This window comes from Neoarius graeffei, chromosome 18 (genome assembly GCF_027579695.1).
Source record: "Neoarius graeffei isolate fNeoGra1 chromosome 18, fNeoGra1.pri, whole genome shotgun sequence".
In the NCBI taxonomy this organism is placed as follows: Eukaryota; Metazoa; Chordata; class Actinopteri; order Siluriformes; family Ariidae; genus Neoarius; species Neoarius graeffei.
The window spans coordinates 22,775,798-22,790,757 of NC_083586.1; the positions used below are offsets into that span (position 1 = coordinate 22,775,798).

General features: G+C 40.5%; 1 protein-coding gene across 1 annotated transcript in view; it reads right to left on the minus strand.

Moving 5' to 3' along the window:
* The window catches only part of si:ch211-14k19.8 (mucin-3B), a 54,366-nt gene that overhangs the window by 18,013 nt on the left and 21,393 nt on the right, over nt 1-14,960 (minus strand). The window contains exons 3-5 of the mRNA XM_060898557.1: nt 11,846-11,916; nt 6,446-6,504; nt 384-541 (exon numbers count right to left, since the gene is read on the minus strand). Coding sequence (XP_060754540.1) covers nt 384-541; nt 6,446-6,504; nt 11,846-11,916 — 288 coding nt within the window. The remainder of the gene's footprint in view (nt 1-383; nt 542-6,445; nt 6,505-11,845; nt 11,917-14,960) is intronic.

Genomic DNA, 14,960 nt, shown 5'->3' on the forward strand with positions numbered 1-14,960 from the left:
TTTCTTGATGAGGAATTTGTTTTTCTCTGAATAAATTTCAATGAAAGGATGGATTTTTGTCTTTTTTTTTTTTCAGTGCAAGATGAAGTGACTTCACCAAAAGGTGGATTTCTTTCTAACTAACTCTTTTGACTGAGCCTTACAACGGGGGCCAATACAGGGGTGATAGCGTTCCGGCGCCGCGCCGGATTTCCGGCGTACCGCGGCGCCGGAAAAAAAAGAAAATCTAGTTCGCCCATTATCCTGTGTCATTCTGAGATGCGCAGATAGACAGTAAAGGGAATTCCGAATTTGGATAGCCGGAACGCTATCACCCCTGCCAATATTTGTGGAGGGCACTGTGCATGTCTCTGGAACAGTTATCATGTGTGTGTTATTCTGACCTCCTACTGTGATGTTTTTCACCCGGACACCGCTCACAAAAATCCCCCGTGTTGGAAGTGGTCTCAGCCCTGCCTCCTGTAAGAGAGACTCCGCCCTCCTGAGCCATGAGACCGCCTCCACTGTCCTGAACGTAACCAGGGACTGCAGAACCGGACCACTGAATGTTGAGTTAAAGAAAAAAAATAATAAAAAATGGAAAAAAAAAAAATCAATCACAAAGGTGGGTTTATTAATCTGTGTGTATATACACACACTAAGCACCAATAATAATAATAATAATAATAATAATGTTTGTACGGTCACAGATGGATTACGGCATCCCTCTGATATAAATACTATAGACATCAGAAATATACAACACTGATGGCTGTTGAACACCATGTTAATAAATATGACATAGATAATCATACACATACACTTATTTAATGAAGACAATATATATAAAAATAACAGTCATGACTGCTTAAGTGCATCCTTGTCAACTCTCACGACTTTGCCGTGAGACTCATGATTTTTTGCACTGAATCACGCTCTCACACTTCCACTATCAAATCTCATGATTTTTCAGGAAAAAAAAAAAAAAAAAAAAAAAATCACACACACACACACACACACACACACACACACACAGTGGTGCTTGAAAGTTTGTGAACCCTTTAGAATTTTCTATATTTCTGCATAAATATGACCTAAAACATCATCAGATTTTCACACAAGTCCTAAAAGTAGATAAAGAGAACCCAGTTAAACAAATGAGACAAAAATATTATACTTGGTCATTTATATATTGAGGAAAATGATCCAATATTACATATCTGTGAGTGGCAAAAGTATGTGAACCTTTGCTTTCAGTATCTGGTGTGACCCCCTTGTGCAGCAATAACTGCAACTAAACGTTTCCGGTAACTGTTGATCAGTCCTGCACACCGGCTTGGAGGAATTTTAGTCCATTCCTCCATACAGAGCAGCTTCAACTCTGGGATGTTGGTGGGTTTCCTCACATGAACTGCTCACTTCAGGTCCTTCCACAACATTTCGATTGGATTAAGGTCAGGACTTTGACTTGGCCATTCCAAAACATTAACTTTATTCTCCTTTAACCATTCTTTGGTAGAACGACTTGTGTGCTTAGGGTTGTTGTCTTGCTGCATGACCCACCTTCTCTTGAGATTCAGTTCATAGACAGATGTCCTGACATTTTCCTTTAGAATTCGCTGGTATAATTCAGAATTCGTTGCTCCATCAATGATGGCAAGCCGTCCTGGCCCAGATGCAGCAAAACAGACCCAAACCATGATACTACCACCACCATGTTTCACAGATGGGATAAGGTTCTTATGCTGGAATGCAGTGTTTTCCTTTCTCCAAACATAACGCTTCTCATTTAAACCAAAAAGTTCTATTTGGGTCTCATCCGTCCACAAAACATTTTTCCAATAGCCTTCTGGCTTGTCCACACGATCTTTAGCAAACTGCAGACGAGCAGCAGTGTTCTTTTTGGAGAGTAGTGGTTTTCTCCTTGCAACCCTGCCATGCACACCACCGTTGTTCAGTGTTCTCCTGATGGTGGACTCATGAACATTAACATTAGCCAATGTGAGAGAGGCCTTCAGTTGCTTAGAAGTTACCCTGGGGTCCTTTGTGACCTCGCCAACTATTACACACCTTGCTCTTGGAGTGATCTTTGTTGGTCGACCACTCCTGGGGAGGGTAACAATGGTCTTGAATTTCCTCCATTTGTACACAATCTGTCTGACTGTGGATTGGTGGAGTCCAAACTCTTTAGAGATGGTTTTGTAACCTTTTCCAGCCTGATGAGCATCAACAACGCTTTTTCTGAGGTCCTCAGAAGTCTCCTTTGTTCGTGCCATGATACACTTCCACAAACATGTGTTGTGAAGATCAGACTTTGATAGATCCCTGTTCTTTAAATAAAACAGGGTGCCCACTCACACCTGATTGTCATCCCACTGATTGAAAACACCTGACTCTAATTTCACCTTCAAATTAACTGCTAATCCTAGACATTCACATACTTTTGCCACGCACACAGATGTAATATTGGAGCATTTTCCTCAATAAATAAATGACCAAGTATAATATTTTTGTCTAATTTGTTTAACTGGGTTCTCTTTATCTACTTTTAGGACTTGTGTGAAAATCTGATGTTTTAGGTCATATTTATGCAGAAATGTAGAAAATTCTAAAGGGTTCACAAACTTTCAAGCACCACTGTATGTGTATGTATATATATTTTCATGGAAAACAAAGCATTATTGATGCACCAGTGCGTGCAATGTCCACTGTGTACACGATATCGTGTTTCCAGAAGCCCAGTGAAGGAGCTTTTGAAAGGACGTTTGTGATTGGTTGACTGCAGGAAGTCGACCAATGAAATGGCGTCTTATATTGTCTTCATCATTTCCACATTACCGGCGGGAAAGACGCACACGGTGTAAATGAGTGACAGCGATTCTGGATCCGAGGGACCTCCAAGTTCTAAACAAACACAAAATTTCCAAGCATCAAGCACCGTTTCCGATGCACTGTTTGCAACAGGAGGATCAGCTGTAAACACCAAGCCCTTCGAGATGTTGAAGTTCACATGCAAAGAGCTTGAAAAAGTGAGATCATCATCAGGATCACAGAGACTCAGATTGTTGGCGTGCCCGCGTCTAAGACGCACTATTTCGAATAATGAATGCATTGTCGAGAGGGGCAGGGGCCAATATGGATGCGAGCATTTTATACCCTATTTGGAACGTTTCGTGGCGTATTACAGACCCTCCAGGATTTCGCGATGTTGCAATTTGCAACTTCAAAGCAAATTCAACCAATCCCCACGAATTCAGGGCAGTGTTGCAATTATATCCAAATCACCGCAACTTTCCCACAAATTTGACCAATCGTTGGCATCGTCTTGACAAACTACCTTCCGCCTTACTTCCGTGTTTCCGTTCAAGAGAAGCAGCATGTGCGCAGTGTTGCCAGATTGGGCGGTTTCCCGCACACTTGGGCGGTTTTAAGTGCATTTTGGCGGGTTTTGAACATGTTTTGGGCTGAAAAACATCAGCAGTATCTGGCAACATTGCATGATGTGCGAGTCAGTGTTTATATAGGCTTAAATTCTGTTACTGAAAGTGTGTTATGTTTACAGCGAAGGACTGTGCGCACTTTATTTTTTTTACTTAATACAAGAAATTAATGGATGCCAACATTTTTGCCAAAATGATATTTTATTTTCCATTGTTTAGGCAGCTTCAGCATCATACTGTGAGATTCTGTTCAAATTGTTTTTTTCTTCTATGAAGCCTGAGCCATTTATTTTATTAGTTTATAATTACTGTTTAGTCTAGTCTTCAGGAGAGACTGCCTGCACACAGTACTAGTCTCATCTCATGTCATTATCTCTAGCCGCTTTATCCTGTTCTACAGGGTCGCAGGCAAGCTGGAGCCTATCCCAGCTGACTACGGGCGAAAGGCGGGGTACACCCTGGACAAGTCGCCAGGTCATCACAGGGCTGACACATAGACACAGACAACCATTCACACTCACATTCACACCTACGGTCAATTTAGAGTCACCAGTTAGCCTAACCTGCATGTCTTTGGACTGTGGGGGAAACCGGAGCACCCGGAGGAAACCCACGCGGACACAGGGAGAACATGCAAACTCCACACAGAAAGGCCCTCGCCGGCCACGGGACTTGAACCCGGACCTTCTTGCTGTGAGGCGACAGCGCTAACCACTACACCACCGTGCCGCCACAGTACTAATATTAATAGTTTTTTTTTTCTTACATGAAAGCTGAGGCATTTATATTATATTTGAAGGTAACTTCATGTTGTGCTGTGAGGTTCTCTGCACTTTAACTTTTGAACCAACAGGTGCATTTGGATAAGTAAAGCCTATTTTTCTGCATTTTTATTGTCCTGGTAATCTTTTATATTGGTAAAGTTGTTTATAGGACCATTTCTCAGTGTCTTTGTTTTTTTTAATCAATAGTGTTTCAGTAATAACTTAATATTTAACATATCACTCAATTTTAATCACAAAGAGAAAATCGCAACAATTTCTCGCAACTTTCACTTCCTCCCGCAATGTAATCGCAACAAAAACCTAAAAAACACCGCAACTTTCACTGCAATTTTTTGGAAAAAAAAACCCGCAACAGAGATTTTAGCCCGCAACAATCTCAAAAAAGGCCCGCGAAATCCTGGGGGGACTGGTATTACTTGACTTCATGGTCTCAATATCGAAAATATTGCACAAATATGCAACTTCCAACATAATTATCTGGCTATTCAACAGATTTCAGCATCGGATGAATTTGTTTTGACCACTGCCGTATTGAATATACGTCAGACCTGTTCGTGTATTTACGCCGCCCCGTTTGTAGCGTCCCAAGCGAGTAAAACCTGATCCAAGTCTTTCGCTAGGTGGCGTCTTACGGTCTATGTACGAATATTCGAAAGAGACAAGAAAACATGGATAAGAAAAAAAAGAAAAAATACATCTATTTTGTCATTCTTCGGCAGAAAGAGAGTACATTCACCTAAAAAAACTGATACCCAAAGTAGTCATACTAGATTTACAACAACTACTACTGCAACATCAACTACTACAACAGCTACTACTACCACTGCCACTACCACTGGTGACTACTACTACTACTATAGACCTACACCAAACTGAAAACAAGTTAAAATAAATTATAATTTACAAGGAGGAGATAATATAGATGTGATATATAGTGGCCTGTGGTTGAATTCCAAAATATTGCCACTGATTAAACAATATCTCAATATATTTGGTTGAAGCATTGATTTTTATCATCTACATTGCTTCATATGGCTTCTAATACCAAAAAAAAAAAACCCAGAATTGAGAAGAAAAAAACAGCCCCTGGGCTGCCCCAGCTGTTCATTGGGCTCGCTTCGCTCACTAGGTTCGCTTCAACTGAAGGATAATCACTGGGGCCCCCATTGTAGAAATGGGCCCCTGTTTTTTCCCCAGGAGGGGCCCTGTGGGCCCCTTGACCTGCAAAACAATCTGAGTCTCTGGGATCACACTCGACCACGTTTGCAGCACAGACTTCTGTCAGTGAGAAAGTATGTTTTTATATTTTATCGTGTTTGGAGAAACGTGCCTTGTTTCAGTTAATCTGACCTCAACTGGATCTTTCTGCAAAAATCGTGAGAATTTCATAGTGGAAGCGTGAGAGCGTGATTCAGTGCAAAAAAGTCGTGAGCGCTGACAAGTATGCAGCTTTCGTTTCACGATCATGCTGAAATGAGTTATTGTTGACCTGGCATTGTTTTGTTAATACATGTGGTGTCCTCATGAAACCTTTTTTTTTTTTATTAAAAGTAACAAGAAGGTGAAAACTAAATATTCATAAGGCCATTAATCTCCTCTTAAAGGGGGCAAAAAAGGGGGCCCCCCCTCCCCCGACCCCACACTAGGGCATCGCCCTGGACCTGCAGCCCCTGGACCCCAGCTTTCTCACTTCTTTTTTCATTTTAGGGTTGACAGCTATATAAAAGTGATTAGAGGCTCAAAGTCTATTGAGCAACACACACACACACACACACACACACACACACACTCTGTTTTAGCTTTTGACAGCGGAAGCGTAACGTGTCATATTTTAATTTTTACTAGTCATAATACAGTTGTAAATAATTCCAGGTCCATATCCGTAATTCAGCTTGAACGAGTAAAAATTCACTTTTTTTTTTGTGAATTCGCATATTTACACAAGATGTGTGTCAGTTCAGATCTCTAAACTATAATTGTAAATATAGGAAATTTAATTAAGACTAAGCTATTCAATTTTGGAGGAGTTTTGAAATTTGGTGAATTCTGACTCATAAAACTATTCATACTAATAAAAAAAATATAATTCTAACGAATTAAATTTCATCGTGGATATCTTGAATTCAAATTCTGACCGGCAAACGTTGCATTTTTTTTTTACGAGTAAAAATTTAATTGTGACTTGCCATCGATAAAAGCTAAAACGGCTCACCATAAAATTCCTCATAGTCACTTCCTTACCTGTGCCAGGTCACACGCTGGCTTTGGTATCCTGCTACATTTTGTAAAAATGGCTCCACCTGCATACAGAAGATTAAGAGTCCACACACACACACACACACACACACACACACACACACAGTGCCTTACAACCATGAACTTAAAAGTTTTTTATTGAGATTTTATGTGATAGACCAACACAGAGTAGCACATAATTGTGAAGTGAAACGAAAATGATAAATGGTCTTCAACATTTTAAACAAATAAAAATCTGAAAAATGTGGTATGCATTAGTATTCAGCCCCCTGTACTCTGATACCTCTAAATACAATCCAGTGCCGTCAATTGCCTTCAGAAGTCATCTAATTAGTTAATAGAGTCCTACTGTGTGTAATTTACTCTCAGCATAAATACACTTGTTCTGTGAAGGCCTCAGTGGTTTGTTAGAGAACACTGAAGAACAAACAGCATCATGAAGACCAAAGAACTCACCAGACAGGTCAGGGATAAAGTTCTGGAGAAGTTTAAAGCAGGGTTAGGTTATAAAAAAATATCCCAAGCTCTGAACGTCTCAAGAAGCACTGTTCAATCCATCATTCAAAAATGGAAAAAGTATGGCACAACTGCAAACCTACCAAGACATGGCCGTCCACCTAAACTGACAGAGCGAGCAAGGAGAGCACTGGTCAGAGAAGCAGCCAAGAGGCCCATGATCACTCTGGAGGAGCTGCAGAAATCCACAGCTCAGGTGGGAGAATCTGTGCACAGGACAACTATAAGTCGTACACTCCACAAATCTGGCCTTTTTGGAAGAGTGGCAAGAAGAAAGCCATTGTTGAAAGACAGGCATAAGAAGCCATGTAGGGGACACAGCAAACATGTGGAAGAAGGTGCTTTGGTCAGATGAGACCAAAGTTGAACTTTTTGGCCTAAATGCAAAGCGCTATGTGTGGCGGAAAACTAACACTGCTCATCACCCTGCACACACCATCCCCACTGTGAAACATGGTGGTGGCAGCATCATGCTATGGGGATGCTTTTCTTCAGCAGGGACAGGGAAGCTGGTCAGAGTTGATGGGAAGATGGATGGAGCTAAATACAGGGCAATCCTGGAAGAAAACCTGTTGGAAGCTGCAAAAGACTTGAGACTGGGAAGGAGATTCACCTTCCAGCAAGACAATGACTCTAAACATACAGCCAGAGCTACGATGGAATGGTTTAGATCAGTGGTTCTCAACCGGGGGGGCGCGCCCCCCTGGTGGGGCGCGGAGGTACTCCAGGGGGGTTGCGAGTAGGCTTCATGTATGGAGGAAAAAAAAAATCTGGGGCTAACAGGCTATAGTAGCTAAGCAGATGCAACACATTTACCCATGTCAAAATGCAGGACATTGGACTATTACATACAAATCAATACTATTATAAAATCTATCATCAATCTATCATAAAATCTTGTGTGTAGGTTATTTTAAGCCCGTGACGCGAACATGACGCAACGTCACGTGAGCGAGTCTGCATACCGTGGCCACCGTGTGAGTGCTTGCCGCACACACACTAGTCTGGTTTCTTGCTGAGTTAACTCGTGCCGACTCTCGCTAGTCTACTATCATCAATCCATCGATACAGCGCAAAACCCAAACAGTCTTTTTAAAGACTACTACCCCACACTGTATTTTTGCTTTCCCCATTTCAGCTCTACCCAAATAATTTGTTGTTTTTGTTGTTTTCTTACTGCTAGTCTACTACCCCTTTGCCTTTTTCACCCTGCGTGTGAAAAATCCAACTATCCCACACACACACACACTAACACACACACACACACACACGAGTAAGTACACCATTCACACCTCGTTAAAATTTGCAACTATAAAATCCCTGAATAAAGATATCGATCGTGTTTCTCACTGATAAGCCCCATACGTTCCCTCTGGTTAGCCCCCTTAGCCTACTACAGACTTAGCCTACTACAGACTTATCGTTACAACTTTATTACACACGTTTATTCACAAATACTTTAACAAAATGGATAGATTTCTTGTCAAAAAACCCAAGACAACTGACGTAGGTCTACCACCAGCTGCGAGAAAGCTTCGGAGGTACGATGAATCATACCTGCAGTTTGGTTTTACTGTCACCTCTGATCTTCGTCCTCAGTGTGTCGTGTGTGCCGAGGTGCTGGCAAACGAAAGCATGAAGCCATGCAAACTTAAAAGGCACCTCGAAACGAAGCATGCTGGCCTGAAGGACAAACCGCTTGAATACTTTCAAAGAAAGTGTGATGGCCTGCATCAGCAACAGGCAACAATTTCCGTGCACAGCACTGTATCTAAGCAGTGCCTGGAGGCATCATATGTGGTGGCAAAAAGAATAGGTAAGCTAGGCAAACCGCACACTGATGCCGAGAAATTCGTTTTGCCAGCTGCGCAGGACATGTGCAGAATATTCTTCGGGGATAGTGCAGCAGCCAAATTAGGCACCGTGCCACTTTCAAATGACACAGTTGCTCTGAGAATTGCGGATATATCCAATGATATCAGAGAGCAATTAATACAGTTTATTAAAAATAGTCCATACTATGCCTTGCAGTTGGATGAGTCTACCGATATTGCTGGACAGGCACAGCTTCTTACATATGTCAGGTATGTCAGGGATAAATTAATTGAGGAGGATGTCCTTTTTTGCCGCCCTCTTCAGTCACACACAACTGGAGAGGCCATCTTCAATGTCCTTGATTCATTTATTCGTGAGAATGGGTTGGCGTGGGACCGATGCGTTGGCTTGTGCACGGATGGCGCACGAGCAATGACGGGCCGTGAGCAAGGTCTAGCTGCTCGCGTTAAGCAGGTAGCTCCACTTGTAAAATGGACCCATTGCATGGTTCATCGCGAAGCACTCGCTGCAAAAAAAATGCCGTCTCTGTTGGAATCCGTGCTGAACCAATCAGTAAAAATGATCAACCTCATCAAGTCACGGCCGCTAAACTCTCGCTTGTTTGAGGTCCTCTGTCAGGAGATGGGGTCAGAGCACGAACAGCTGCTTCTGCACACTGAGGTTCGCTGGCTGTCCAGGGGGCGGGTGTTACAACGTTTGTATGAGCTGCGAGATGAGGTGAAGCGGTTTTTGACACAAATCAATTCAGACCTGGCGAAAAATCTGGATGACCCTTTGTGGCTGGCGTGTCTCTCCTATTTGGTCGATATATTTGACCGCTTGAATGGCTTGAACCTGTCTTTGCAAGGCCGAGAAACTCACGTTTTGCTTCTCGCAGAGAAAGTGGATGCCTTCAAGCAAAAACTTGACCTCTGGTGTGGCCGCATCAGTCGGGGGAACTGTGATATGTTCCCAAGCCTTGCAGACTTTATCAGTAATGCAGGCACTTCCCACGATTTCTCATCTGTCTTTCAAGCAGCGTCAGAGCACCTGTCGGTAATGAGAAAACAGTTTGCGGCATACTTCACAGAGGATTATCGCTCTTTTGCGTGGGTTCGAGATCCATTTGTGTGTACTGCTGACGAACTTCCAGTTGACATGCAGGAACAGCTTATTGAGCTGAAGAGTGACAGTAGACTTAAGGCAGTCTTCACCTCATGCCCTCTTTCGACATTCTGGGCAGCATTGATGCAGGAGTACCCGCAACTGTGTGACGTAGCCTTGAAACTGCTCATCCCATTCGCATCGACCTACTTGTGTGAGGCAGGATTTTCAAAAATGACTGCGCTCAAAACGAAATATCGCAATCGTGCGCAAATTGAGGATGACTTGAGACTGTGCTTGTCAAACATTTCGCCAAGAATCGAGGATCTTTGTAAGGCAAAGCAGGCTCAGGTCTCGCATTAACGCAAATGCAGATCACAAAGGCACAGTAAAAAGTAAAACCTAAATTCACGCCTGGTCCCAATTCCCAATGATATCAATAGCCAGCTAATGATAAGCCTAATAAAATACCTAATAAAAACACTAATAATAATAATAATAATAATAATAATAATAATAATGCTGCCTATTAATAATAATAGCATAATAATAATAATAATAATAATAATAATAATAATATCAACAACCAACAACAGCAATAATAATAATAATAATAATAATAATAATAATAATAATAGGCCTAATAATAATAATGCCTGAAAGAACATAAGTCTTGTACTACTGCCAACAGCTTAGTAATGATAATAGACCATAATAATAATAACAATAATAATAATTATAATAATTATAATTATAATAATGCCCGAAAGCAGATTAGAAATGTGGTGCTACTGCCAATTATAACAACAATAGCCTAATAATGATAATAGGCCTATGTATTTCTATGGAATGGATAATGCTACTACTGCTGCTACTGCTACTACTACTACTACTACTACTACTAATAATAATAATAATAATCTAGCCCAGGGCTATCTATCTATCTATCTATCTATCTATCTATCTATCTATCTATCTATCTATCGGTCGATATAAGGTGCTGTAGGTCGGATGGCGTCACTGCGGGTGAGTGTGTTGGGGGGGGGGATGGGGGCGGGGCGAGAAGAGGGGCCCCCAACTGCAATGAACCAGCTTTGGTGGGGCCCAGGTTGCAAAAGGTTGAGAACCCCTGGTTTAGATCAAAGAATATTCATGTGTTAGAATGGCCCAGTCAAAGTCCAGACCTAAATCCCATTGCGCATCTGTGGCAAGACTTGAAAATTGCTGTTCACAGACGCTCTCCATCCAATCTGGCTGAGCTTGAGCTATTTTGCAAAGAAGAATGGACAAAAATTTCAGTGTGTAGATGTGCAAAGCTGGTAGAGACATACCACAAAAGACTTGCAGCTGGAATTGCAGCAAAAGGTGGCTCTACAAAGTATTGACGCAGGGGGGCTGAATACTAATGCACACCACATTTTTCAGATTTTTATTTGTTTAAAATTTTGAAGACCATTTATCATTTTCATTTCACTTCACAATTATGTGCTACTCTGTGTTGGTCTATCACATAAAATATCAATAAAAAACTTTTAAGTTCGTGGTTGTAAGGTGGAAAAATGTGAAAAAGTTCAAGGGGTATGAATACTTTTGCAAGGCACTGTATATCCCTCAGTTAATAAGACGACAACTATTTATAGGCATGGCCCAACAAAACCGAATGATAAACAAATTGTGTAAAAGATGACTAAAAATGATATAAAATTTCCAATAATTACTTATACACACACGTTCTTAGACTTGTACTTAAGAATGTAAAAATTCCTAGTTAAGAGATGGGATAAACGTTCTCAGAGTCAGGAGCAAGGAGCTGGAGTTAATCCCAGGAGTAAATCACAAAGTAATCGGCGTAAATCGTAAATAAACCACACCTCATTTCTATAAGAAGAGCCATTAGACGTCCACAAGAAGTTATGCAACATACAATGACATCAGTGCGGAACTCAATACCTCCACAAGTCCTGCGTACGGAGGTGAGATTTCCTCCAGTATCACCTGCAACAGCACTTGGAATGTTTCCACTAAAAACACACAACAACGTTTTGATTGATTACATTTTCTATAACAGCAGCTCGGACAGTAGTGCAGTTACAAGTCACAGGATTATGGGTCTGTCTCAGAAACTGGGTACTGTGTGGGTCCCCCACTAAATATACTCACAGTCAATAAACTATAGGGTTTTGAATGGTGATGTTGGTTTGAATTTGAAATAAAATGATGAAAGAAATAATACAGATAAAACTAAATCTTTGATGTGAATACTCTATTCAGAATTTGGCAAAAATTCTGCAAATTTGTGGAAAAATGGCGGCTTGATCTGAGACATGATAAACGGTCGACTACATCGCGTTCCCTTAAAAAGGTTGGAGTCCACTGAAAAGTCTACAGTTATCACTAATTGTATTTTAAGTTGTAACTTTATCCACCTAAGGATTGGTGCGCTCACAGAATAATCATAACCGTAATAAAACATCATGCAGAATATTTGATCACCGTCGTAACTCCGTTTTCCGCAGACATGAAACCAATACGATCGCGTGTTTTGATCTAAACAGAAAGCCTCAGGGTCAAGGTCATGACCTCACCAAAAGTAGGAACTTAAAATCACTACGCCATATAAACATTTAGTTATAAATCTGTGATTTTGTTTTTTAAAACGAAAGCTGAAAGTTCGGTATAGAATATGTTTCTTACAGAATATGTTACGATGGTAGCTGGTCCTGTATGAATTTCTGAGCTATAAAATGAGTTGTGGTCTATTTTTTACCGTAGCGTGTTATTTGCGTGCGGGGAAGGACACACATTAACAATTTGCATGTGTAGAATGGAATTTTCCACTCCAGCAGTTAGAAGTTGATCGTGCTTCCATTTGCGGTCTTTCTGTTACGCGGGTGATCTGTTCGGACGTTATCACTGAAAAGGTGAGTTTTGACAGTTTTGTTTTGTTTTAGTTTTGCAGTATAAGCCAATAGAATGTTTCTTTTTCATCTTACTTTCATATTTCGTAGTGTTTGCGTATTTTTGGCCGATATTTTGCAACCATGGTCCATTTAGATTGAACTTTTGATAGAATCTACAGCCAGTCATTTTGCCCCGCCCCCGCCTCGCGCTCCGTCCGGTGCGGTAGTGATGTCCCGTTGCTCGCGCGCCGCAGCAGAGACCCGCGCGACCTTCAGCCGGTACAGTCGCTGTTCTTTTACCACCGCCGTTATTCTCATCTTTCCGGCGTGTTCTTGATTTTTCCGTTGTGTCCTATTCCGCCATATCAAATACCCAAAATGTATCATATTATTCATATTTAAGTGAATAATCAATTCAGTCATCATAACTTGGCATTTTTAACCCAAGCAATCAAAAAGAGGAAATTTATTCAATATTTTCACTCCTCTGTGAAGGAGGGGCTTTAATTCTTCATGATGGAGTTATTTTATATGCAAATCAATTTTACAAAAGCATTTGAATTGTAATCAAAATGTTCCACAGCGGAGGCCAGATAAAGCAAGATGCGATCTTTATTCTTATTAAACACGACAAAAGAAACATTGAGTGTTCGGTAAATGCAAAAAAAAAATAGTAAAATTAGAAAATTTATTTTTTGACCATAATGTCCCAAATGAGAGAGCAGTTTCTGAGACGGACCCATATATTAATGCTCTCATTCGAATATGTTATTGTTTCTATAGCAACATCAAAATTGTTGATATGTGGAAGTTTTCTGCAAGGAGACGTTTGGGTCGGTCCATGTGAAATCACCGGACGCCTCCCGACTGACCATCTCCGATTTGCTTCATGCTTTCACAAAATAATGTTATTATTCCCAGTAAACACCATACAAAATTCCAGCCGTATATATCTATTAGTTTTTGAGATATCGGGGCTTTAAAAACGAGGCGTGACGCTGATTTTACTGTAAAAACGAGCGGTGGAGAAAAAGATGCTAAGTTCAAGAAGTCATCACTTTTGAACTGTTCATGCTAGAGGCATGACATTTTCAGGAGTTGTTCTTACACTACCGTTCAAAAGTTTGGGGTCACTTTGAAATGTCCTTATTTTTGAAAGAAAAGCACTGTTCTTTTCAATGAAGATCACTTTAAACTAATCAGAAATACACGCTATACATTGCTAATGTGGTAAATGACTATTCTAGCTGCAAATGTCTGGTTTTTGGTGCAATATCTCCATAGGTGTATAGAGGCCCATTTCCAGCAACTCTCACTCCAGTGTTCTAATGGTACAATGTGTTTGCTCATTGCCTCAGAAGGCTAATGGATGATTAGAAAACCCTTGTACAATCATGTTAGCACAGCTGAAAACAGTTGAGCTCTTTAGAGAAGCTATAAAACTGACCTTCCTTTGAGCAGATTGAGTTTCTGGAGCATCACATTTGTGGGGTCGATTAAATGCTCAAAATGGCCAGAAAAATGTCTCGACTATATTTTCTATTCATTTTACAACTTATGGTGGGAAATAAAAGTGTGACTTTTCATGGAAAACACAAAATTGTCTGGGTGACCCCAAACTTTTGAACGGTAGTGTAGGTACTAGATGTCTTTGACTACTATAAAAGAAGATCCACGGTTGTATTAAAAATGGAAAAAAAGTTATAATAATTTCACACCTATATTTCAAATGCATATTGCTCATGTATGACAAGGTCTACCATTAAAAAAAAAAAAAGAATTACACCACTGGAAAGAGCACGTCTTCATTAATAAATTCACAAAATGTGAAGTTGGTATCTTGAACCAAACTATATTTATTAAGGTATCAAAATATGCCATGCTTTGCAACAGACAGAAATGCTGTTTCAAGGCATACAATATACGCTCCAAGTAATACATAAAACCTGGAAACTGACAAATTCATATAGATTTTTAATATTAGGCTGTTATTCACATCCTTCAGAAGCACATAGCCGTGCGCTTCTACAACCCCGATTCCAAAAAAGTTGGGACAAAGTACAAATTGTAAATAAAAACGGAATGCGATGATGTGGAAGTTTCAAAATTCCATATTTTATTCAGAATAGAACATAGATGACATATCAAATGTTTAAACTGAGAAA